At 45.1% G+C, this 27,239-nt stretch overlaps 1 protein-coding gene across 1 annotated transcript in view; it reads right to left on the reverse strand.

The window, feature by feature from the left end:
- Window positions 1-2,982: 2,982 nt before the first annotated feature.
- Window positions 2,983-27,239, reverse strand: part of GLDN (gliomedin) — a 62,975-nt gene continuing 38,718 nt past the window's right edge. Inside the window, exons 5-10 of the mRNA XM_080672801.1 lie at window positions 14,575-14,712; window positions 12,117-12,254; window positions 9,486-9,569; window positions 9,263-9,388; window positions 7,955-8,105; window positions 2,983-6,495 (exon numbers count right to left, since the gene is read on the reverse strand). Of these exons, the coding sequence (XP_080528927.1) occupies window positions 6,018-6,495; window positions 7,955-8,105; window positions 9,263-9,388; window positions 9,486-9,569; window positions 12,117-12,254; window positions 14,575-14,712 (1,115 nt within the window). The 3' untranslated portion in view covers window positions 2,983-6,017. The remainder of the gene's footprint in view (window positions 6,496-7,954; window positions 8,106-9,262; window positions 9,389-9,485; window positions 9,570-12,116; window positions 12,255-14,574; window positions 14,713-27,239) is intronic.

The raw sequence follows: 27,239 nt of genomic DNA on the forward strand, positions 1-27,239 counted from the left end.
TTACATTTCTATACAGTTAAAAAAATCAAAATAAAAACATTGTGTGACCCATGAAAATTATAAAATTCAAATTTCAGTGTCCGAAAGTTTTATTGGAATATGGCCATGCTCACTCGTTTATATATTGTTTCTAGCTACAACAAGAGTTAAGTAGTTGCAACAGGGACCCAGTGGCTAAAATATTTATTATCAGGCCTTTTAGAGAAAAAACATTGCCAACAAGCTTGATTTAACCCAGCATTAAATTTCCCCTTTATTTCCAAATGACCACAAACAACATACAAACTACACCTTGGAAGCAGCAATCCAGATATCCAAGCCTCCCCACCTTGTCCAGGTCATTGCCTTGGTTTAGCGACCTTCTTTTGCTGGGCGGTCAACCTTCCTGGGAGCAACTTTAAGTCCAGCGTCTGGTCCTCCCTCTGCTGCTGGAGCAGAGAACCTCTGTGTGCTGCTAGGGAGGCCCTGGGCCTCCCCCTGTAGCTTTCAGCTAGTAATTAATTACTCTCAGCTTTCTCCTATGTTTTTCCAGAGGTTCAATCAGGCTTAGCAAGAACCACCTGATTCCACTATGCTTTTTTCCATGAATCTCCATCACTTGATACATCACATTTGCTAACGTATTCCATTCCAGATGATCACCGGTGGGAGTTTTAACGTGGGACCACCTCCTTGTCCTGGTGGCTATTTGTGGCCCATCTACTCCCAGCAATGGGTCCTCACTGCAAACAGCGTGGTGAATGGTCCAACCACAAACCCCCATCTCCAAGGCTTCTTTCTGGGACTCTACCTGGTTAGGGTTACCAAGTTTAACAAATATAAATACAGGACTCATGGTTAAAAATGGATTTCAAATATGTAATTTTTAGTAGAAATATTATGGTTGGGACATAATGTTGTTGTTCTTTATCTGAAATTAAAATTTAGCTGGGCAAACCTACAACAGGTTGGGTTCCCCAAGAAGCAAGTGTGAGGTGGACTTTAGCCAGTAGGGGGTGTCACTAAAGAGGGCTTTAGTTCAACACCTGTGGAAGGAGGCAACAGAAGCAAGACAGATGGAGGGAAGACTCAGTGACACACGAAGCTGACCCAGGGGAGCTCTGGCACTACGGTGGCCCTATAGAGTCATTCTAAGGTGGGCTGAGCTTCCAGGCCTTTATACTCACGCACAGAGCAGCCACTGGATGAGGGGACGTGCCCTGGGGGAGTGGTGTCTGCAGCCCAGGCAGTTCCAAAGTGGCAGACAGCTGAGAGCTATAGGCAAACGGTCTTTCCTGATGTGGAATCCAAGGAGCAGCGGGTGCAGCACAGTGCCCACCGCATTTGCAGACAGGATGAGAGAATAGATGGTATTTAAGGACAGTCCCACTTGCGCATCTATGATTAAATGATAAATATGTACAAAGGGAAGGTGCCTAGGAGAGACATGGCATACAGATGTGAGCACCAAGTAGTGGCTACTCTGGCGTCTCTAGAACCCCGGGAGGGTCATCCCAGTGGGGTGGCAGTTTGGGAATAACCAGGTGCTGGACTTGGGCACGTGCATCTACCTCCCAGGGTGATGGCTGGCATCTTTGCAGGGAGTGTCTCTGCCTGACTGGGCTGGGTTTGGCTTATTCCTCTAAGTCCGGTTTTTTAAAAAGGAATGTCTTTTAAAAAATATTCGAATTTAATTATTTTCATTTTCCAATTACAAGGACCAGATCCTTACTCTGGAAGCGGCAGAAGGTGGTGGAAAACATGATCACAGGGTCAGGATACAGTGTCTCCTGTGGACGCACGCTGGCACTTACGCTGTGGTGTTACCTTCTCTGGCTTCAGTTCTCAGCTGTTAAGGTGAGAGGGTTGGGTTGGGTGTTCTGTGAAGACCCCTCTAGTGTCGGCCTCTTGTAATCCTGTGATTACGCATGCGGCCTCTTGGCAATGAGTTTGGGACACTGACAATGCCAGATGGCTGGACACAAGAACCTAGCAATTTTAGAATTACGTTTTTAATAGATGTTAGAAGTACTTTAACCACAGTTTCTTAAGTAGCTCAGCTTTGGGGCCTGATCATAGTAGATTGCTTGGAGGGGAAATAGTGAGGCAGATTAAATTCATTCTTATTTTATGTCTTGCAGTGAATGTAAGAACAGATATCTTAACATCACATGCAAGACTACTATTTCCTTTGTGGGTTTTCTCTTTTTGCTTTATATTTTAATGACAAAAGTCATCAGCAGTGCATGCCTGGGCCACCCACTAACAGAGACACTTCTAGAGGAGGTTATAAAGAAGCTCTATAGGGCAAAGCAGCATGTTCTTAAACTTTTTTTAATTTGGGGCAGTTTTATTGTAAATTTGTTGTATAACTAAGGGACCTTTTTTTTTGGTGCTGTGAAGTATTAACTAGCTAATCAAACAGACCAGCAGATAGAAATAGTTGATGCTATGTACCTAACCAGCCCCTGAATAAAGCCATAAGAACAACAGGGTCATTCTGGTTTCCCGTAGGAATGAATATAAAAGTAACAGCTATAATTTATCAAGACTTGTATTATTTCAGAGCATTTCTCATTTCATACAGAAAAATCAAAGGAGGTTAAGTAATGCTGTTATCAACATTTTACAAAAGAAACAGAGGTTCTGAGGATCAAGAGACTTGTCCAAATTCACACAAATCCAGTTTTTAACATTTGTTTCTTTTTATATTTAGCCTCAAATGTTGTTCTCTTCAGGTGCCTTGCCTATGCCAATAAATGAGCAAATCTCCATTGCATTTACGGCTGTGTATATCTAGTTCTAGTTATGATGTCTTTCTATAGAGAAAACAGTCCATTTCAGTGAGTTTTCAGTATTTGGAGGAGCTAGTAAATTGCAGAAGTTTTGACATAGGAACAACCCAATAAAATTCCACCACAATAGTGTTTTGGGTTGTTTTTTCTTTTAAATGTTGCATCTAAATTAGCAAGAGGTCAAAATAAAATACACTTGTTCCAATATGTGGTTGTGTTCAGCAGTGATTATTTTATTGACTAGGTAGATTGAAGTTAAATAAATTACAACAAAAAAAGAGACAGTCCCAGTTATTCTTTTGTTGTTCAGAATTATTCAGAATCTGTGGTTACAGATGGGAAATCGTGGCTTTTAATAACATGATCCCCAAGGTCACAGCAGCTGGATGAAAAGGGAAAAGCCCTATCACACACTTCTCCTTCAGATGCTTCAGCATCAAACAGGCCAGAATGTGCAGCTGGAAAATGACACCTGGCTCCTGAGGAACTGTGGTCTCTCACTTGACTTTTCACCTTGCGACCTTGAGGGGAATAAGATTGTCAAAATGCCTACGATCAGAACTCCTCATCTTAAAACATTCACGCCAGAACTCTTTCTCTGTCATAACACCTGTGCTGCGCGATACGCTGAGACTGTAACCACCTGCGTGGCTTCAAGAGGGCACGTTATCAGTGGAAAGAAAATGCTTTGAAATAGGGTCCAACCTACCTCTGAGGTCGGGACGGGTGGTTTTATTTACTTTCCGGTGGGAAGCTATCTACTATAGATTAAAGAGGAACTAGAGAATTATCTGGTTTGATTCTGACATCAGAAGAGCAGATATTTGGAAAGTGCTTTAAAGCAACTTGGTAATGAGTGAGAATGGAAACTGCCAAAATGATATCTTGACTTAAAAGCATTTGGTTGTACATTCTATTTTAGCAGTGAGCCCACACCTTTTTGTCTTTAATCAAGTGCTGCTTGCAGAAAAGAATGAGTCAAATCTTTATTCTTTTCCCTCTGTAAAAACAAACTTTCAACCATATAAAATTACCCATTAGACCTTGATCAAACTCAGCTGTCCTCATATTACTCTGCCATAGCAAAAACAAAACACACATTCCAGTACAACCTTCTCTGGTAGTGAATATATAATTTCTTACCCACAATTAAGGGAACCAAGATAGCTCAGATATCAAGCAAGACTGGGGTTTCTAAAACTTTTTCCTAAACGGAATATATGCTAGTTTAATAACTAACCATTTTGGTTGCTACCACACATACGATTAATTACTATTATTACTAACATGGCTGTTACTATGAAGTTATATTCATATCCAGGCCCCCTATGTCCAGAAACAGCAACACACGTATTTAAATACTTTAAAAGCAGACTGGCATTCATTAGACACATTGATCTTGAACATGCAACTCTACTTACTTTTCTACAAACATGAATCTGAAAAGAGTATTTTTAAAAGCTGTGATGACACAACACAACCAATGTAATTAATAAGTGTGTGTGTGTGGTGGGGGGGGGGGAAAGGGTGGGAATTGTAGAAACCCTTATTTTGAGAATACAACAAAAAATTCCCTCATAACTGCCTGGGTATTTTCAGGGGTGGAGAGATTTAAAATTTAAATCTGTACACCCCGAGTATGAAAATGCTTCTATTAGTAAGGTATAAAACCAGGGCTCAGAGTCAATGAGGATGGAGTTGGCCCCAGTCAAAAAGCTGCAGAAGCTTTCCCCCAAACACACACATGTATTTGATGAGGGCAAATTGCTGGAAAATCTCTACATCAGATTTTCCTTAGGTGCCCTCCTGGCTGCAGGACCCTGGTACCTGTCTAGATTCCTCTCTGCTCTCAGTGGCCCGGCCTGGCTGAAGCATGTGTGAAAAACGAAGCTGGCAGAAATAGACGTATTCAAGGGCGTTTAGGAGTAAGTTAAACTGGATTTTCTCCTTCTTTTAAGAGGACCAGAGCACATCCTATAAAACGATATGAGAGAAGGGACAGCTCACTACTGCTTTTTGGAAGGCCACTTAGTTTTATGCTGGCCTCACCCTTCCCCTCTATCAAAAACTCAAACCATATAAATGACCACTTCTTGGTCTGGAATAAACCAAAACATAACAAACAGCTCTGGTGAATATGCCCTTCCAAAAACAGGCTCTCTCTATATTCTAAATCAAAGGAGGGCCAAGGGCCAGATGGCCCATGTTTTAGGCTTTGTGGCCACTACTCAACTTTCTTGTAGTGACTCAACTCCGTCATTATAGAGCAAAAGTAGCCACAGACTAATTATAAGAATGCATGTAACTAACTGTTACAATAAAACTTTATTTACAAACACAGTTGAGGGGATGGCTTTGGCCCAAGGGCCATAGTTTGCCTGCCCCTGTTCCAGTTAACCACAAATGGTGCTTCTCTTTTGAAAACTGCGGAGTGCTTCCCATAGTGTAGCCAGTTAATGCCCGCACAATATTTAGTACTCCGACAGCAGAGACACAGCTGTGGTGGGAGCCCATGAGACCCAAGGATTCAGTTTATGACCCACTGCTGCCAACCAGCAGGATCAGAAGCTGATAGGAACCTGGAGGGGCCTGTGGCTGTTTTACTGGGAAACCCGCACATGTAGCTATGCTGCTTTTGCTAATCTTGGATCAGCGATCAGGAGCAGAGGATACTGGCCGTTCTGGTGCTGTGGTGGCAGGTGCAGATGCAGAGAAAGGTAATAAACTATGGGTAATGTGCTACTTCAGCAGCCTTAAAGGGCCAGGGCAGCTTCAAGGTGCCAAATATAAGTTGGCACTAAGGAATTCATTGCTCAAGCAATTGGGCTGATCAACTCAGAGGTCAATTTGCTCAGCACGTGGCTAAAAACAAACAAACAAAAACAACATCGAAATATATAAAAGATGTAGAGCAGCAATAGCCAAGAAACACTGAATTTCCTACACGTAGAGAAAATCTTACCCATCATGTTAGCCAGCTCTCTCATATTACCTATGGAAGGGAGAGGTAACTTGCCCAGCTGGTTTGTGGAGGAATCACCAAATCTCAGCCATTTGGTTTCCAATCTGTTATTTTCCTCTAAAGAACCTGAATTTAAAGGGCATTTACCAACTATATAAGGACTCATGTCATGAGGTTATGACAGCAAAGTCCCTGGTTCCCCTTAAAGACAGTTTTCTGTTGGGATAGAAATGGTGCCTGAGGACATCGGAAGTTTACGGAGGGGAACAGACTGCATTGCATCACTGGCTCAATGCAGCTGACAAAAACTGCACAGGATAAACCATTAAATGGCCATCTTCCCACGAATATAAATGCTGGTCTCTCATATTGTATGATAACATGGCAAGAACAGACTGAGTAGTTCTTAAATCAAAGTTTACATTGATCTGTTTCCCTGCTAACAAATCAAAGGCAAATGTTATCCTCATGTCTTTGGTGTCTGTGACATAGAGGATCCCTCGGGCAATGAAGGCGTTGCCGGCCTTGGATTTGGGGTACGTGGTGTTGATGTGCTGCACCACAGAGAATGTCCTCTCATCCAGCTGGGCTACCAGAATGCTCGAACCATCCACACTGGAAGCATAGATAATCCAAAGGCCCTTTTCATCCACAGCTAACTTGAAGTAAGTCTTGGAATTGGCAAAGAGGTATTTTCGATCAAAATACAAGGCATTTTCAAGCTTCAGAGTTCGGGATGTTTCTTTGCCAAATTCAAATCTGAAATGTATAAAAAAGTAGATATGAGTCACCACTTTTTCCGACAAGGGTGGTTTTCTAGGCTCCCCTATTAAACTGGGGCGGGGCCTGAGCCTCTGCATTTCTAGTAAGCTCCCAGGTCATGCCCGTCCTACTGGTCCATCCCGGCGCTATGAGCAGTGGGGTGTGAAGGATGGTGACGACCTCTAAGTGTCCACCTCCCAGCCATGTGAGCCCAGGAAAAGTCCTTCACCTCAAGAGTTCTCGTGTTGTCTGACCTCCTGAAATGCCTTCTCGAAGGTTCCTGGAGCTACAGGGGGCTCCAAAGATGATCTAGTTCAGTCCTTTCATTTTGCAAGTGAAAAAGGAGAAGTGACAGGCCCAGGATACAAGTAACTCACAGAGCCAACTCCAAGTTTGGGGCTGTTTTACTGGGAAACCTGCACATGTAGGTTCTTCTTCCACCCCATGCTGAAATTTTAAGTAAAAAATTTCACAGCAGCCCTGCCGGCGTGGCTCAGTGGTTGAGCATTGACCTATGAAACAGGAGGTCACGGTTGGATTCCCAGTCAGGGCACATGCCTGGGTTACAGGATTGCTCCCCAGTGGTGGCGGTGGTGGTGGAGGGGAGTTGATCAATGATTCTCTCCCATCATAGATGTTTCTATCTCTCTCCCTTCCTCTCTGAAATCAATAAAAATATATTTTAAAAAATGTTCACAGCAGGCTAAGTTAAGAAGAAGGTCACCAGCTGGAAGAGAAGCAGCAATGTCATGACTGGTGGGTGACTGGACAGAGGGAGCTGTGCGTGGCGTCCCATGCCCTCAGCTCCTGGAGGCTGTCTGATGTGACCAGCTCCAAATCTAGACTGAATCATAAAGGGAATTTATGATTTCAGTCGCCTGCAGGAATGAAAGTTCGGACATTAGGTTACAAGAAAAGAAAAACACCAGAGGGTGCCATTGAGCAGCAGAAGAAATGTGCAGCCTGTGAGTCTGGGGATGTGCTCTGAGCCTAACAAACGTGATTCCCGTGAAGAAATACTGGAGTTTGGAAAGAACCAGAGAGGAGGGGACTTGAGAGGCCTGGCTGCCCACCTCAGCTTCCTCCGAACGCCTGGAATGCAGGACTGCCTTTTGGTCCCTGTCTGGTCCTGGCAGGGACCGACTTCGGGGTGTGACAACTTCCTGCCAGAGGGAGCCCTGGGTTCTGGCTGCTTCCTGTCTCAGAGGATGAGAAAACTGCCCCTCTGACCACTCCGGGCCTCCTTCTCTTGGGCTCCAACCTTACTCCCGGTGTCCAGACCAGCAATGAATGCAGACCCAGGCAGGGGCTGGGCCAGGGGCTCACGCTGTCCTGACTGACTTCTGAGTGTGTGCCAGGCCATGAGGGCACAAAGTGATGGGATCAGGTAACTAAAGCACATAGTAGGTGCTGTCTGGGATGTGGGAGAACGTGCTGCGGGGCCCACATGACTCACCTCACTATGGTGTTGGATCCTCCTTTGTGGTAGTAGAGAGAGTTGTTGTAAACGGCATGCCCACAGCCGTGGAAATAATATGGGAGGTGGATGAGCGAGTAACTGCCATTCAGCAGGGAGGGCTGGTCTTTGAACTCCTTCACCCTGATGCCTGCAGGAGAGAAGCCCAGGACAGGCTGTTACCTGCCCTTTGGCCTGACAATCACAGCTGGGGAAGGAGTCTAGTGGGGGAAGAGGGGGAGGTAAATGGAGGGAATTGGAGCAAGGTGTCCCGTAAGGAGGGTCCTTGTCCAGCTTGAAGAGTCTCAGACTCTCAAACTCACAATGCTATGGTTTCCCTCTGGATACTTTGCCTAAAATTGGATAAGCTACACTCGGGGTGCCCTGGTCATGTCCCTGTGACCTGACCAAACTCAAAGTCCAGTTCTCTTCTACAGATTCCGATTTGTCTTTTGAACGCAGTCTCCACAGAGTCAGCTTTGCTCCAGGAAAACTGTCACCCCTCCCCAACCCGCTCTCGATTATTTATAAACTTTCCTATCACACGGACATAGGCCTAACCCAGAAACAGTTGTTCAGTCCCTTCCTGCCTTCTCCTGCCCTCCACAGCAGCTACTGCTCATCCACATTATTGCTCTTTCCTTTTGAGCCCAGAATGCTTCTCGGCTGGTCATCTGGGCAGTCGCCACTGGCTAGACAGTTAGCCTGGATGAAATGAAGCCGCATATCTCAGCTATTGCTCTGACCAGTGAGCGTGGCTAGACCCCTTCTGGAATGAGGACACTGCTACCATAACCAGCAGTTCTTGACCACATCCCTTTGAGGCAGCGTGACTAGGGTCACATGCAGGAGCAGTGTCTCTGGGAGGAGGCACTTCACCTTCTCCCGGGGGCTCTGTCCAACAGACACCTTAGACCGATGACCAAAAGTGCTCTCCCCTGGGCAGAGCCAACCTCAGACAGGTGGACAGTGCAGAAGCCTTCATCTCTGACATTCATCCCCATTGTGTGTTTGGGCTTTCTGAGGCCATCAGTCATAACACTATATGGTTTCGTTTGGATACTTTGCCTAAAGCTACACTGGGGGTGCCCTGCTCATGATGTCCCTGTGACCTGAATAGCAAGGTTCGCCATCAGTGTCCTCAAAGGAGGAAAGTATTCTGCCCACTCATTTGTGTTTCCTAAAATAAAGAGTCATTGTTACACCAAATAGCAGGGATTTCAGACAGACACAAAGAGGACCAGCCTGCCGGCGGGCAGCAGATAGAAGACACAACACAGGTACAGATCACCTGCCACGTGAAGGTACCTGAAAAATGTTCCGTCACCCAGACCCGCTCATCACTCTTGTTCGCAGACTCTCGTATCCAAGTCCCAAATGTCTCCGTGACCTTCAGCACTTGTGTTGCGTTTCCAATGGAAGTGATCATGGATTCTACCAAAGGAGGAGAGAAAAAAGTTGCTCACCTCCCAATTATGACTTTAAGGCATCCAATTTCTGAATTTCGAAATAGGATGCTTTGTTTCTGTACCCGCTTGTGGGGAATGGTGTTCATTGACTTTCTCATCGGCTTTTCCCACCAAGGTATCGTCATTGGGGACAGCACATGTCTCACCTAAAACAATAACAACAGTGATCAGGGCAAGTGCAGTCAGCACAGTGAGCACATCACTCCCCGCCTAAGTCCAGACTCTAGGCCCATAGGCATCCCTTACAACAGGCCCACCAAGTGTTCTGGTTGCTTGCTTCTAAGCACCACCAAGTCATACACTTCCAAATTTCCCCCCTTCATTGGTGAGTTCCCAGCAAGCTTTCTGTGACCTCAGCTGCTAAGATGGAACCATCCCAAGATGTCAATGAGAGGGGAAACGGAGGCCTGAGCCAGTGTGGTCCGGCCCTCAGCAATCCTTGGGGAAGAGGCTTACTGACTCTCTCCTGGCCTCCAGGGGCAGGAGGATTACTTATCGAGATTGCAACTTTCTGGGAGGGTTTTCACTCTCAGGGGGCCGATGGAGAGGTGGGAGGCAGCAGCCTCAGGAGAGACTGAACCGCCCAGGGCAGGGATCACAGAGGAAGAGGAGGCAGCCTGGCCCAGACCGTCTGAGCCCCTCACCATCATTCACCACTGCCCCTGCTCAGAGGCCTCCACTCTCAGGTCCTTGATGGGCACCTGACTCACACTCGGTTTGAGGCTACGCCTGAGCTAGAATCCACCCTCCTCAGTCTGTCACTGTTCCTGTATCAAATGGGCTTAACTCAGACCTTCGGTGAAGAGGTGGCTCAGGGCACAGAAGCAGGACAGGAGAAGGGGAGGGACATGCCACTGTGAAGATGGGAGGTTTCAGTGAGAGGGCCCCGGTCTGGGGCAGGTTGGGGCAAATGGGACTTTCTGGGAAAGGCCAGGCCATTCTGATGGGTTCACACCACCCCGTGGCTGCTAGACTCAAAGCAGCTCCTGGGTGCTCAGTGAGGAAGCTCAGAGCAACCTGGAGCGGTTTCCTTAGCAGCCACCAGGGGGCGGGGCCCTCCGTGATCTCCAAGCTCCGTGCCAGCTGGATGAAGTCCCCTTGTCCCTGGTCGGTGCTGACTCCCCCACATGCAGTTCCCCTCAGGAGCCTGGGCTTTGTACAAGAAAGGGACAGGGAGGCCCTCCTGTTCTTCGTCTGGAGAAAAGGCTCTCATTAGGTCCTCAGTACCAACCTGCTTCTGATGCCTTGGGGCGGAAGGGAGAGAAATGGAACTGGAGCAGGGGAGAGGGCCACGTTCAGGCACAGGAAGCCTGGCGGCTGAGGACTCAGCTCTAGAGGGCGGAGTGGGAGACGATGGCCTCTCACTGAAACCTTCACAACTCAGTCTTCCCAACTCTGGGGCCTAGCCTGCCTCTCAGCAGCGAGGCCGCGGGAGTGCTTCTCTGGGCACCACTGTCACTGCCTGGCGGAGCCTTGGCAAGTCAGAGTTCCACACGCTCAAGTCAGACCTCCCCTCCTCTCAGATGAAGTTCAAAGGTCCCATTCAGCTCACTCTCCAAGGGAAGCTGAACAAAGGGCTGATGCTAATGGAGAGGGTGGTGCTGAATGCCAGTGATGGAACCAAACTTCCAGGGAGAATCCTAATCAGGCTCCATTTATGGGGAGAACGGGGGTATCACGTGTGACATCTTTGAAAGCGCAGATGTGCCCACTCTGATAACAGAGTGCATGGCCCCAAAACACCCTCCAGAAAAAGCAGTTCACCAGAGAGAACTACAGACTGCTCAGGAAGGCGGCTGTGCAATCCAGTGAGTGAGGCAGACACCCCAGGCAGGGCCTCCTGTCTGCCACTGAAGCAGCAGCAGCAACTCGAGCCTCCCTGTGGCTAAGTAGGTGGGCAGATCCCAGGTCTCACCTTGGGGAAGAAGTCCTAGCCCTACAAGGATTCTCCATTAGTGTGGATCTTGTTTGTAAGCAGCTGTCAATCCTGTGGCCACACCTACCACAAAATGGCCGCAGAACAAGGCCTCTTGGCTTCCTCGCCCTTGATCTGCTTAGTCTTAAAGTGTGAATTTCCACCTCCGATGGGAGCCTTACAGTTAAGTACAGGATTCAAACCCTACAGGGCTGGGCTTGAATCCTAGTTCTGCCACTTACTACTGAGTGTTTCAGTTTTGTGTCTGTAAGTTGGTGACAATAACAATTCCGATGTCCTAGGACTGCTGTGAGAATGAAATGAACTTAGCAGTTGGCACCGTGCCTGGCACACTCTTAGCACTCAGAGCTTGATGGTGGCAGCGCTAGTGTTGTAGTGTCAGTGGGGATTAACCAGTTTGACCTTCCCCATCGTCTCCTCCAGCATCAGCCAAGCCCTTCAAGCTCCAAGAGTGAGCAGCTTAGCCTTCCAGACTATTGTGGGGAGAGGGATGGTGCATTCGGCAGAAAGAGAAATAGTCCAGTGACAAGCGAAGGGAGGGAGATGAGGAAAGGGGAGGGAGGCCCAATTCTAAACTTGCCACCACTCCTCACCCCAGGATAGACTGTTCAGGCCTCCCACAAACATGTTACAAGGGGGGAACTCCTTGGATAAGATCTCCTCCCTCTGTTTAAAAAACCCAGTCACAAAGCCTGAAGGAAGCCCGAGTTGGGACCGGCAGTGGAAGAGGCAGGTTCCCCGGGGCAAGGTTGGTGACCTGGGCACTGGCCGTTGAACATGTTTGGCTGCCGCGGGCCTTTGGATCTTCTGTTTCCCGGGGGCCCTGGGGGACCTGGAGGGCCTGGGGGCCCAGGTGGGCCAGGAGGGCCTGGTTGGCCTGGGTCACCTTTGGCACCTGGAGAGAGAGAGAAAGAAGGTGGGGGGAGATTGGTTAAGGAGCCATAATCAGAGTTGGGTTTCAAACAGAAGATAAAGAGAATGAGTACCTGCCAGGGGCTCGCCACAGGTGACTGCTCATGCACTTGTCCACATGGAGCCGAGGAAGCCCCCATAGCCAGGCTGAGCTCCCACTGTGAGCCAGGAACTGAGCTAGAATTTATAAATCTCCTCATGGCTCCACCCAACCACTCTATGAAGCAGACTCTAAACGACTTCAGTCTCAGGGAAGTCCAGTGCTTTGCCCGAGGTCACGTGAATAGGCTGGAACTCAGGCCCAGCGGTGTCTCACTTCAAAGCTCATCCTTTTGTCACTGGCCATGTCAGTGGGTCCCAAACCTGACTGTTCATCAGGATCATGCAAGGAGCTTTAATACAATTCTAATCTTGGGCTCCCTCCTAGACCAATTAGATCAGAATTGGGGGAAGATGGGTCATCTGTACTTTTAAAAAAATATATTTTAAAAAATTTTCAATTACAGTTGACATATTAGTTTCAGAAGTACAACAGAGTATTAGATGTATGGAACTTACTAAATAATCACCCTGATAAGTTGAGGACCCATCAGACACCACCCACAGTTATTAAAATATTATTGACTATATTCCCTATGCTGTACTTTATATCCCTGTGACTATTTTTATTCATCTATATTTTTTTTAAGTTTCCTACTATGCAGCCAACCACAAGAAGCACTGCTCTGTGTGGTAGAAATAAGGCGCTCCTGTCCAGCTCTGTGACCTTGAGCAGGCAGCTCAACCCTGCTGAGCCTGTTTCATCTCCAAATCAATCTCCTACTCCCGACCCTGCCTCTTGAGAATGATTGAGGTCACTGGGGCCCCTACACACTTGAAGGCAGCCATTCCTCTAGCCTCAGGTGCCAATATGGGTGTAGCGCTCTGCAGGGGCTGGTTCTGGAGCTCTCATAAAGGTGCCATTAGGCCGGGCCGCTCAGCCCTTCGGTTCCATTCACCTGGCCAGTCCCATTCTAAGGTCTCTTTAGCTGCCTCTTCCAAGTCAGTCTCTTTAAGAGGCCAGAGGCAGGTCTGTGCCCAGGGCAGGGCAGGCATGATCCAACCCTACTACACCTCCTTTACTCTCTGACCAGAGGACACCCTCAGCTCTGGCCTGGGCTCCTGAATTGGGGTCCACTCAGCATGGTGTGTCATCACCCTTCACTTGTTCAGCAGTATAGAGACCATGCAGTATTCTGGATGTATAGACTTCCCATATAACTGAAGTGTAACATGGTCTTAAGTTTTAAAAGTATATTCATGTATATTACTCTGTGAAAACACTTCTTAAATTTTATGCATTTTGCATAGCACCCTCCCGTTTATGAAACAAAGCATGCTAAATATAACTTGATCTTTCCTTGATGCTTTGGTCTTAGCACAGTGTCTGGCAAATAGCAGGTGCTCAGTTAATTTTCAGTGGACAGATGGGCAAATGAATGATTAGGGTCATTATTCTGAACGTCTATCATCTTAGCTTCTTGAGGACAGATGCCATATCTTGCTCATTTTCACATTCATAGTCTCAGCTCTTAGCAAAGTGTCCAATTCATAAATAAGGCTCTCTGATGTTCAATAGAAGTTTACTGAATACATTAATAGGATAGTTATGTTTTTATGATATAAATGGTCTCCAAAGTCCTGTGCTTTTAAAATTCTTCTGCCTCCTCCTCTTCCATGACCATCAACTGTCACCTACTTTTTCCACCAGGTGATTGTCTTTCTGTGGCTTCCTGCACCTCCTGCACCTCCCCCATAGACACCAATTATCTGCTTTTAATCTGGGCTGAAAACTGGGAAAAGAAGACCAGCATCCATGGTTGCACCCATTCTCTATGTCAAAGGCTTAGGACAGTGGTCGGCAAACCGCGGCTCGTGAGGGATGGCCCTATCTCTATTGCAAAGGAAACGTCTGCACTTCCTGTCAGTTGTTCTCTGGGGTATCTGAAACACGCTTGCTGACATGTATTATTCTGGATTGTGCTGGATTTAATGGATATTTGGAAAAAGGAAGTTTCATTCATCCTAATTTAATCCAGCCATGATGTTTAGACCTGAATTATTTAGCCTACTTCTGCTTAGATCCCAGATTTGGTCTTGCCAACAGTGGGGTAACATGCACAGTCATCTCCTTTTTGAAAGCATAGAACAGATGGCCTCATAAGGCAGATGAGGAGAGAAGACCCAGAGCAGCCCTTGCATTGAAATCCAGACAGGTCTCGGGCCTATTCCCCCTGGGCGAGGGCCCGAGCGCAGCCTCTCACCTGCAGGGAGCACGTCGTTGGACACGTCCCCTTTGTCCCCCTTTTCACCCTTCTGCCCTGCTGGGCCCTCATTTCCAGTCAAGCCCAGTTCACCAGGGTCTCCCTTTTCCCCTGGAATTCCGGTGGCTCCAGGTAGCCCTGAGGGGGGAAAAAGATATATTAGCCTGTTGTACAAGAAATTCTGACACACTGCATTGTGATATTATACTGTGCACTTTAAAGGTGAAGCAGCTTCAAACACCAAATACCTAACACACACAACCACTTTAGGACAGCAGCGTGGCCATCACTGAAGAATAGTATTTGCAGGTGGCTCTGATGGGATATTTTTAGAGACATTTGATTGGAACAACAGGCTGAACAGAGTACCGAACCACAAGAAGGATAGTCTCAGGAAGAGTAGAAAGAAGGTGAGGCCTGATCAGAAGTCTGATCCACCCATACAGGTTGGATGGAGCACTGTGCGGGGCTGACTTGGTGCTGTAACAGTGGAGCTGTCATCTGCATTATTTGCTTGATTCCTCACAACATATTGGAGTGGAGGCTAGGCACTTATCCATACTTTCATTTTCAGAAATTAGAACTAAGCGCTACAGTGGTTATAACTGATGCTGCTAAGAGAGTAGCAGAAAGAGATCCAATTCTATCACCAAGGCCCCCTCTGTGGCATTCCAATGCAAAATGCTTTTTACTCAAAATAGCAAAACAAGTGAAGCTGCTGTAGGACAGGCATGAAGACGGATGGTTACAGTGTGAACAAACTGCAGTGGGTGAAGCGTCTGCCTCCTCTCTCGAGGAGCCATCACTCCAGGAACTGCAGCCCCGCCACACACAGCAACAGTCGAGATGTGTGCCATGACCTCTCAGCACCGCTCTATGGGCAGCACAGGATTTGACCCCTGAGACAAAGGAAGCAAATAGGTTCATACGATTGTTACAGCTCACTGCTGGTGGGTAGTTCCCACACAGCAGCACAGGGAGGGGGACCCAAATAGAGCCTGGCCATTTTGCTATAGTGAAGAAACTAAAACAAGAATTTGGGACTAGAGGTGGCTAGAACTTGTGGGGTAGAATATGTGAAAGGAGGTTGTTGTGTAGAAAGAGCTGGAGAACTTCAGAACTTGGAGTCTTTGGCTGAGAAATGATCTGTGCAGGATGCTAAGCAGGGGAAAGAATGGACAGAAAGCACGTCACTACAGAACTCTCAGAGCTTGCACAGGGCAAGTTCTCATTCCCACCAGTCAAGGCGGAGAGATCTCAGACAATGATAGGATACTGGGTAGAGTCCTTGGAAAAGTCTTGTCTTAGTAATGGGGCTAAATAAGCCCAAGAGACAAGGCTGCCATGGGTCCATCATAACAATGCTTAAAAAATAAGCTTTGAAAGGATTACACTAATTTGCAAATAGTTTAACTGCATGCCCAAATAGAGTCCAAAATTTGTATCATTCAGTCAAGGTGATGCAGCAACTTAACAATTTACGAGAAAATCATATGATCATCTCAGCGAATGCAGAAAAGGAATTTCATAAAATTCAACACTTAATAAAAACTCTCATCAAACTAGGAATAGAGGAAACTTTCTCAATATGGAAAAGGTCACCTATGAAATACCTACAGCTGCCATCATCCTTAATGGTGGAAGACTAAATGCTTTCCCCTAAGATCAGGAATAAGACAAGGTATCTACGCTTATCACTTTTATTTCACACTCCGCTGGAGGTTCTAGCTAGTGCAAAAAAGCAAGCAAAAAGGAATAAAGGCAAGCAGATTGGAAAGGATGAATTAAAATTTTTTTTAATTCAGATGACATGATTATTTATGTAGAAATTTTCATGAAATCTATAAAAGAGCTACTCAACCTCACGAGCACCCAGGGACACTGGGGTCCTGAGAGGGGAAGGAATTGCCTAATATTGTTCAAAGGTATTGCCAGGTATGGATAAATTTACATGATCTACTATTGCAGAGAACCCCCTGTTCATTTTGATGACAGCCTCCTAGAGGTATTGCTCAATAGAGATATTATTCAGAGTGGTAGAGATTTCAGGCAACAGGAAAGACCCGGAAGCATGTCTTACTGCAGGAAAAACTTTGATTCCTCTCAAAGTCTATAACCAAGAGGGCTTAGGACCTTTTCTAACTTCCATGTCAGTCTCTATTCCCCTTCTTATAGGCTCTGGTCAAGTGACTGCCCTTTCACCCCTCTCCTAAGTGCCATAATCTGGGACAATCCCACAATCCCCACTCTCTAATGGTTATTTTCTGGCATTACAATTATCCTCTCTCCAGATGAAAAATCAAATCTGGACTGACCCCACCCTCACTGCCTGCTAGCACCACAGGATTCAACATAACTGTCCCAAGGGAATCATAGAATTCCAGATTGGAAGGTACCTAAAAGGTCAATTAGATCAACCTCCCAAATCCTGAAAGCATCTCCTCACATATTTTCAACAATGGGGAGATAACTGCATTCACATCACATCACATCACATCACATCACATCACATCACATCACATCACAGATCGTACCCAAATACACTGCACAGCCATGGAAGGCAGTTATTCTCTAAAACATAAATCTGAATCTCTTAACACCTTTTCCTTTATGCCGGATGAGTAATGCCTATTCAAAATGGTTTCTGCTCTTTGATACTCAAGGGACCCTACACAAACCATCCCAAAGAAGACAGTGTATGAAAGAACCTTAAGATGTTGATCACTATTAGTAAATGTAGTGAACAAAGAAACATTTGCTACATTTCAGCCAACTATGAAAAAAACACCTAGTGAAAACCATGAAATTCAGCTGTAGCTGGGAGTCGGAGGCCTTGGGTTCCCTGCCAGCAGGGATCCCAGGCAGGTGCTATGCACTGAAGGGGGAGCTGTTACACAATAGAGAGAATGTGAAGAAGAGCGGAAGCCCCCCACCCCATTGTCAGCATTTGCTCTGCCATGGATTCAGTATGAGGCAAATCATGCCTCTTGGGTGGTTCATGGCTCATGATACATCTCTCACAACAGCATTGGAAATCCATCAGTCTGGGTCATCCCTGCCCAGGTCATCAGGACATCTTGCTGGAAAGTGGTTTGCTCACTTAAAGGAGCCCTTAATCGGGAATCTCTTCATGAGAAGACTTTCTTTTGTCAGTATTTTAAATAGGCAATTTGGCACATTATCTGCAGGACACAAAAGATGAGTCCGTTGCCATAGAGTCCAGTCAGCACAATGCACCAAGTATAACTGATACTGTCTAAAGGTTTCACATGCCCAGATTTAGCAAAGCTCAGGGAAATGGTATCTTCTCGGTACCTCAGAGTTTTTTTTTTTTTTTCAGGCATTTATTCCAGTCACAAAAAGCCTTTCTGCATCATCATCCTATTTTCCCTTCTTTTCTTTTATTCTTTCCTCATATGCCTTTTATTTTCTTTCTCAAAAAGGTCATGTGTGAAACAGGAAAATATTCATGCTGTAATGCAGCTGTTGTAAGGCAGCCCCTACAGGGGCAGGTGTTTAAAGCTAAAGATATTAAAGACCTTTGCTTAAAGGTGTATTTTGATACTTATCTGGATGTGCATGATCTTTCTTTTTGTTGTTGTTAGTCCTCCCATGAGGATATTTTTCCCATTGTTTTTTTTTAGAGAGAGTGGGAGGGAGGGATGGGAGAGAGAGAGAGAGAGAGAGAGAGAGAGACATTGATTGATTGCCTCCCACACTCACCCAGACCGGGGCCAGGGATTGAACCTGCAATTCAGGTACATTCCCTTGGCCAGGAATTCAACCTGTGATCTTGTGCAGAGGCCAACGCTCTAAACACTGAACGACACCAGCCATGGCGTGCATGATCATTTTTAAGCATTTGTTAAGAAAGGGTGGGGGCACATAAGACATTCCTGGAGCACCCAGCTCAGGTGATTAAGGAGACTGCACCATTGGGTCCCCACAGGACACCAACTACATAAGGTTGCCCTACCAAGACTGGGAGTCATAGCAGATCCACCTAATACATAGAAACAAACATAAAGAAGTAGCAAAAATAGGGAGACAAAGAAACATACCCCAAATAGAAGACCAGGGAAATCTCCAGAAAAAGAGCTAACTGAAATGGAGGCAAACAATTTACTAGATATAGAGTTCAAAAAATGGTTATAAGGATGCTCAAGGAACTTAGTAAAAACTTCAATAAAGAGTTATCAAGCATTCAAAGGACATAGAAACAATAAAAAAAACAACAAATCAGAAATGAAGAATACAATACCTAAATGAAGACTACACTAGAAAGAATAAACAGTAGATTAGATAAAGCAGATAACTGAATAAGCAATTTGGAAGACAAGGTAGCAGAAAACACCCAATGAGAACAGCAAAAATAATTTTTAAAAAATGAGGATAGTTTAAGAGACCTTTGGGGTAACATGAATTGTAACCCATGTGCATCACATGGGTACCAGAAGGAGAAGACAGACAGCAGGGATCAAGAACCTATTTGAAGAAATAATGACTGAAAACTTCCCTAATCTGGTGACGGAAAAAGTCACACAAATTCAGGAAGCACAGAGAGTCCCAAACAAGATGAACTCAAAGAGGCCCACAACAAGATACATCATAATTAAAATGGCAATGGCTAAAGACAAAGAGAGAATCTTAAAAGCAAGAGAAAGACAGCTGCATAAGACTGTCAGATGATTTCTCAACAGAAACATTTTCAGCCAGAAAATATTGGTATGAAATATTCAAAGTTATGAAAAGCAAGAAACTTTTATAACCAAGACTACTTTTTCCAGCAAGGCTATCAGTTAAAATTGAAGAAGAAAGAAAGAGCTTTTCAGATAAGAAGAAGCTTAAAAGAGTTCATCACCACCAAACCAGTACTATGAGAAATGAAGAAGAACATAGTTCTTAAAGAATAAAATAGAAATATACATATACCTATTAATAATCCTTTTAAATGTAAATGGCTTAAATGCTTCAAAAGACATAGGATAGCAGAATGGAAAAGAAAACAAGACTTACGTATATGTTGTCTACAAGAGAACCAACTTAGGAAAGAAGAGAATACACACAGACTAAAAGTAAACGGATGGAAAAAGATATTTCATGCAAATGGAAATGGAAAAACAGCTGGGGTAGAAAAACTTATATCAGACAATATAGACTTCAAAACAAAGACCATAATGAGAGACAAAGAAGGACATTACATATTGCTGAAGGGATTGATCCAACAAGAGGATGTCACCCTTGTAAACATTTATGCATCCAACATAGGTGCACCTAAATATGTAAAGTAAATCTTGATGGATATAAAGGGAGAGATTGATAGTACTAAAGTCATAATAGGGGATTAAAACACCACATGGACATCAATGGGTAGATCATCCAGACAGAAAATTGATAAGAAAATGGTGGCCTTAAATGACACACAATATCACAAGAATTTAATTGCTATCTTCAGAGCAATTCACCCCAAAGCAGCATATACATTCTTTTCAAGTGCACATGGAACATTTTCTAGGACAATCCACATATTAGGACACAAAAGAAGTTTCAATAGTTTTATGCATCTTCTCTGACCATTATAATATGAAATTAGAAATCAATCACAAGAAAAAAACTGAAAAACATGCAAAGACCCAGAAGGTAAATAACATGTTACTAAACAATGAATGAGTTAACAATGACATCAAGGAAGCAATCAAAAGATACCTTTAAACAAATGAAAATGAGAACACAAAAATCTATGGGACACAGCAAAAGCAGTTTTAAGATGGAAATTCATAGCATTAAAGCCTACATCAAGAAACAAGAAAACTTCGCCAAAACTGGTTTGGCTCAGTGGATAGAGCGTCGGCCTGCGGACTCAAGGGTCCCAGGTTCGATTCCGGTCAAGGGCATGTACCTTGGTTGCGGGCACATCCCCAGTGGGAGGTGTGCAGGAGGCAGCTGATAGATGTTTCTCTCTCATCGATGTTTCTAGCTCTCTATCCCTTTCCCTTCCTCTCTGTAAAATATCAATAAAATATATTAAAAAAAAAGAAACAAGAAAACCTCAAATAAACAATCTAACTTTACACTTAAACGAACTAGAGAAAGAATAACAAACAAAGTTCAAAGTGAGTAGAAGGCACAAAATAATAAAGATAGTATCAGAATTAAATAAAACAGTCTAAAAAGCAATACAAAATATCAAGACATGAAGAGCTGGCTCTTTGAAAAGATAAATAAGATTAACAAACCTTTAGCCAGATTCATCAAGAAAAAAAGAGGAAGGACCTCTGCCCAGCCAGAGTGGCTCAATGGTTGAGCACTGACCTATGAACCAGGAGGTCATGGTTTGATTCCTGGTCAGGGCATATGCCCAGTTGGCAGTCTCGATCCCCAGTGTGGGGAGTGCAGGAGGCAGCTGATAGATGATTCTCTCATCATTGATGTTTCTATCTCTCTATTCCTCTCTCTGAAATCAATAAAACATATTTTTTAAAAAAAGAGGGAAGACCCAAATAAATAAAATATAAAATGAAAGAGAAATAACAACTGACACCAAATAAATACAAAGGATTGTAAGAAAATATTATAAACAACTATATGCCAACTAATTGGACAATCTGGACAAATTAGATAAATGCTTAGAAACATAAAATCTTCCAAAACTGAATCAGGAAGAATCAGAAAATCTGAATAGACAGATTACAACTAATGAAATGGAAGCAGTAATTAAAAAAAAAAAAATCATCAACACAAACTCCAACAAACAAAAGTCCCAGGCCAGATGGCTTCACAGGTGAATTTTACCAAATATTCAAATAAGAACTAATACCTATCCTTCTCAAATTATTCCAAAAAATTCAAAAGGAGGGAAGACTACTAAGTTCATTTTACAAAGCCAGATTATCATAATTTTAAAACCAGATAGATAAAGACACTGGAAGCAAAGAAAATTATAGGCCAATATCTTTGATGAATATAAATGCTAAAATCATCAACAAAATATTAGCAAACCAGATCCAGCAATACATTAAAAGGATAATACACTATGCTTAAGTGGGATTTACTCCAGGGATGCAAGGTTGGTACAAAATCTACAAATCAATAAACATGATACACCACATACTAGTAAACAAAATTAAGATAAATATCACATGATCATATCAAAAGATGCAGAAAAAACTTTTGATAAAATCCAGCCCCCATTTATAATTAAAAAAAGCTCAGCAAAGTGGGAATAGAGGGATCATATCTCAACATAATAAAGGCCATATATGACAAACCCATAGTCACCATCACATTCAATGGGCAAAAACTAAAAGCATTTTTCTTAAGATTAGCAACAAAGCAGGGGTCCACCTTTTCCACTCTTATTCAGTACTAGAGGCCTGGTGCATGAAATTTGTGCACTCAGGGGGAGTCCATCAGCCTGGCCTGCATCCTTTCGCAGTCTGGGAGCGCTCAGGGGATGTCTGACTGACGGCTTAGGCCCGCCACCACTGCTGCGCTCTCCAGCAGTGAGCCTGACTCCAGCCATGAGCCTGGCTCCTGCATTGAGCGTCTGCCCCCTAGTGATCAGTGCACATCATAGTGAGCAGTTGAGTGGCCTTAGCATATCATTAGCATATTACGCTTTGATTGGTTGAACAGACAATCGGATGACCGGACACTTAGCATATTAGGCTTTTATTACATAGGATAGTACTGGAAGTCCTAGCCACAGCAATCAGACAAAAAGAAGAAATAAAAGGCATTCAAATTGGAAAGGAAGAAGTAAAATTGTCATTATTTGCAGATGACATGATACTATATAGAGAATCCTAAAGATTCAATCAAAAGACTACTAGAACTGATAAATGAATTCAGTAAAGTAGCAGGATACAAAATAAATATCCAGAAATCAGTTTCATTTGATATACCAATAATGAACTATCATAAGTGAAAACTAAGAAATAATGCTATTTACTAATGTATCAAAAAGAAATAAAATACCCAGGAATAAATTGAACCAAGGATGTAAAAGTCCTGTACTCAGAAAATCATAAGACATTGAAAAAGATGCAAATAAGTGGAAGCAAATATTGTGTTCATGGATAGGAAGAATTAACATCATTAAAATGTCCATACTACCTAAAGCAATATGTAGATTCAATACCAACGTCGTATTCCACAGAACTAGAACAAATATTTCAAAAATTTATATGGAACCACAAATAGCCTCAGCAATCTCAAGAAAGAACAACATTGGAGGAATCATGTTACCTGATATCAAAGTATACTACAAGGCCATATTAATAAGAACAGCATGGTACTGGCATAAAAACATATAGATCAATGGAACAGAATAGAGAGCCCAGAAATATACCCATGCCTTTATAGTCAACTAGAGGCCCAGTGCACAAAATTCATGCACGGAGGGGGTGTCCCTCAGCCCGGCCTGTGCCCTCGGGGGATGTCCGACTGCCAATTTAGGCCCAATCCCTATTTCATTGTAGTGTTGTTTGCAGTAGCCAAGACTTGGGAGCAGCCCAAGTGCCCATCAATAGGTGGATAAAAGAACTGGTACATTTACACAGTGGAATACTACTCGGCCGTAAAAAAAGAAGGAAACCTTACCTTTGTGACAGCATGGATGGACCTGGAGAGGATTATGCTAAGTGAAATAAGCCAGTCAGAGAAAGACAAGTACCATATAATTTTACTTATATGTGGAATCTAATGGAAAAAAATAAACTAACAAACAAAATAGAAATAGACTTATAGATAGAGAACAGACTGACAATTGTTAGAGGGGAGGTGGGTAAGGCGCTGGGTGAAAAAGATGAAGTAATCTAGCAAAAAAAAAAAAAAACCCACACCAAAACCCTCATAGACACAGACAGTGGTATGGTGATTTCCAAAGGGAAAGGGGGTTGGGAGAGGATGAAGAGGGTACAGGCTGGATACGTACGTGGTGACAGAAGGAGAGGACTTTGGGTGGTGAACACACAGCACAATCTACAGATGATGTATTATATAGACTTGTACACCTGAAACCTATGTATTTTATTTAACCAATGTCACCCCAATACATTCAATAAAAAGAAAAAAAGAAAAATAGAAAAGGGTCATGGACATTTTGTCAACATACAAAATGTTTTGTCTTTGCCCTCTTATGACTATTGCCTGTGACACAGTTCCCTTTGTCTGTAGATAAAACCTCCTTGTCCGCGTGCTGGCCATGCGCTGGTGTCAGAAGCACCCTGCGACCTAATCACACGCACCATCAGAAGACCCATGGAGGGTACTCTCCCCCGCCCCACTCAGATGTACTTGGTGATACTATCGCTGTGTCGCCTGGGCCCTGGCAGGCTTCGAGTCAGCACATTCTGCCAGGGAAGACAGGCCAGATCTGCTTGCCTAGGTCCTGTGCTACAAGGGCCTCTCTGCTATTTTCCTTCCTCCGTGGTGCCCACTCAAAACAAACCATCTCACTAGCGTTAGAGTTGGGGGTTCTGCGATGCTGCAAGGGTCAACTCCAACATCTTCTCAGTAGGGGGTGAGGGAGGATGGCTTATTTTTGGCAGGACCATCTGTCACAGACTGAGGGTGGAGGGAAGGGTACTGGAGGGTGTCCACAATACCCATTCCCAAGACGGAGATGAATAAGGAGGAGGGTGTTTCTGTTTTTATGAGAATTTGATTTTTAGAGAAGACACTGCAGCATTAACTCTTAAGTGAGACAGTAAGACACATGGAGAGAGAAAGTAAATGTTTGGTTTTGAGGCAACAGAATGTCAAACTTCATAAAGATGCTAGTTGCAAAATGACAACATTTAAGTCTCTTTTAGTTCAATTCTTCTCTCCAAATCTAAGTCAGTGTTTTCAAATGAATACAGTATTTTCACTTAGATTTCCTTTAGGTATAAAACGAAATTCCTCCTTCCCATTTTTGGTAACAACAGCTAACACTAATATAAATAGCACTTACTTCTGTATATATTAATTCACTCACTCTTCCTAACAATGCTATGAGGTTGATACTATTATTGTCCCCGTTATACAGATGAGGAAACCATAGCACAGAGTGATTAAGTAACTTTCCCCAGGGCACACAGCTACCAAGTGGAAGAGCCAGAACTCGACCTGAGCCATCGGCTCTTGCTCCATGCTAGTCCTGCATCGTACTTAGCATTCCTAAGGTCAGAAACTGAGGGTTATCTTTGATGTTTCAATCTCTTGGAAACAATGGTTAGGCTAGAGCTCTGAAATTCTGATTTCATCAGACCGGTGTATCTCAAAGCACTCTGTTCTTTCCTTCAAATGTGTATCTAATGTGATTACCGATGTACTAGACTGCTGACTATGAACAATCAGATGGAAAGGGGTCCAGAGTGGGAGATACGTCAGCTTTGTTTCCCCAGCAGTATTCTCAATCTGTCCAATAAATATTAGCTGACAAACACTCCCACCCGCTTCTGCTGTCCCCAGCCTCCATGGTCGGCTCACCTGGAGGCTCACTTCTACGTGGTCAGATGCTACTGATCCTCAGGGCTCCACCCAGGCTCTCCCACAGCCACGCCCACATGCCCGTGGTCTCTGATACTCTGCCATGTAGACCTCTAGCCCACTGGTCTCCTCTGACTGCAGACCTGCATCCCCAAGGCCCCCCGACATCTCCTCCCCTGGTATCGCAATCTCAGCACATCCCACGCTGAGCTCCTGACAGTCTCCCTGAACCTGAGTCAGTGCAGGGCTCCCACCTGGGGGCAGAGCAGTCAGGCAGTGCAGAGACCTGGAGTCTGCCTGAGGGCCTCCCTCCTCCACCTCTGTTTATCCACCTGCCATCACCGACTGCAGATTTCACCCCCAAATACCCACTCCATTTGTCTCTCCATACCCATTCCCGCCATCCCTTCCGCCTGCTCTTTGAGAAGCTTCTGAACGTCTCCCTGCCTCCACGCTTGCTTGTCTCCTGTGCTTATTTCAATGTGTTCCATGCACACCGGTTCTTATAAAGGCAGATCTGATCACGTCACTCTCTCCTGCTGGAACCCCTCTGTGGCTTCTCCTGCTCTCAGGATAAAGACATTTCCCCTCCATGGCTGTGCCATCCTGGGTGCCCTGCAAGAAAGCTGACTGCGGGGTGGTATGGACATGCATTCTAGGCTCAGGCTGGGAGCAGGAGGGAAAGCACAGTCCAGGGCCCTTAGCAGGGTGACTGGGGACAGCACAGCCCTTGCTCTGGAGTCTGAGCTGGCCCAGGGCTGAGCAAAGCTTTCAACAACCTCTTTCCATAGAGCCAGGCTCTCCCAATGGCCTTGGTCTCTATGCATTAGAAGGGTGGTTAGTCTCCACTTCCCCTAGCCCAGGGCGAGGACCCCCTGTTGGGCCCTTGGTGACTCCAGTTCTAACGTCCACCTTAGTGGGAACTTCTTGTTCTAAGTTCTAACGTTGCCGACCCTGGAGGCCTCCCTCACTGGGAAGGCCTGTGTCTTTGCTGCCCTTTCTATGGAATCTCCAAGAAATGAGGACTTGGTCAACCCCCAGAGAAACAGAATCCAGCACCTTCCCACCCACCCACTGCCAGCCCTCTCCAAGCCTCCTCTCTCCTGCCCTGCAGCCTCCCCGGCACAGCTGCCAGGGTGGTGGGTTCCCCAGTGGGGCAGGGCAGGTCTCTGCTCTGCTGTAAATCCTGCCCATCTCGCTCTAAGCACAAACCACAGTTCTTCAAATGCCCAGGGCCAACCTGATTTGTCTTCTTTCCTTTCTGGTCTTAACTTGACCACGGTTACCTCTCCTTCTCTGTCCGGCCACCCTGGCTTCCTTGTGGCTTCTCAGACTCACGGGGGGCAAGCTGCCCTCCCAGGTTCTGCTGGAACTCTCTCCCAAGGCCCCTGCTCTCACCTCCTCCAGGTGTTTGCTCAAAGCTCCCTTCCCAGGGATCTTACATGGCTTCCCACTCCCCGGTCACCCCCGACACGCCCCATTCCCTCTCCTGGCTCTATATTCCCCCTTACCACCGTGTAACAATCTACTCTACTTGTGGATCTTGTCGACTGTTCCTTCTCCCAGCTTAGAATTTAAGCGTTATGAAGGCAGGGATGTTGTGAGCGTTTTCACTTCTGGATCTCCAGCATCTACAACAGTACCTGCCACATAAACATGCGTTACCTGCGTGGACGGACCTTTGCTTTGCCCTCACTGGGTTGTGGGCCGCATGCTGAGCTCACCTCTGCAAAGCCAGAGCCCTTCTGGAAACCCACACCCTTCCCCCTGACCACGCCCATGCCAGCACAGTGGCTGCCTCCCCTCGGCTGCCCCTCATACACTCGTTGCTCAATCCTTAGGACTGGGTCACATTTCTGGGGGCTTCCCAGGATAAACCAAATGTCTGTACACTGCTGGTCATCATTATTCAATGCTGATGTTCATTTATAATTACTATCCAACACGGAACAATCCATTACTGCTCTGTAGCACGGGCTGTAATTACTGGCCTTCTGGGGACTGTGTTGCCCATTGTCAGAGGGGCTGCCCCCTGGGAACGTGAGCATGCAGGTCTGGCCAAGTGGCAAAGCCCCTCCACGACTCTCCCTCTCCACAGGCTCTCACTTACATTGTTATGGGAATAAGAGCAGAGTGCTGGGAGGGGGACTGTGCTGTCTGGAAGAATCTCCCAGTAGCTCTTCTAGCCCAGA

The sequence above is a fragment of the Plecotus auritus genome (genome assembly GCF_963455305.1).
Source record: "Plecotus auritus genome assembly, chromosome: 1".
Taxonomy (NCBI): Eukaryota; Metazoa; Chordata; class Mammalia; order Chiroptera; family Vespertilionidae; genus Plecotus; species Plecotus auritus.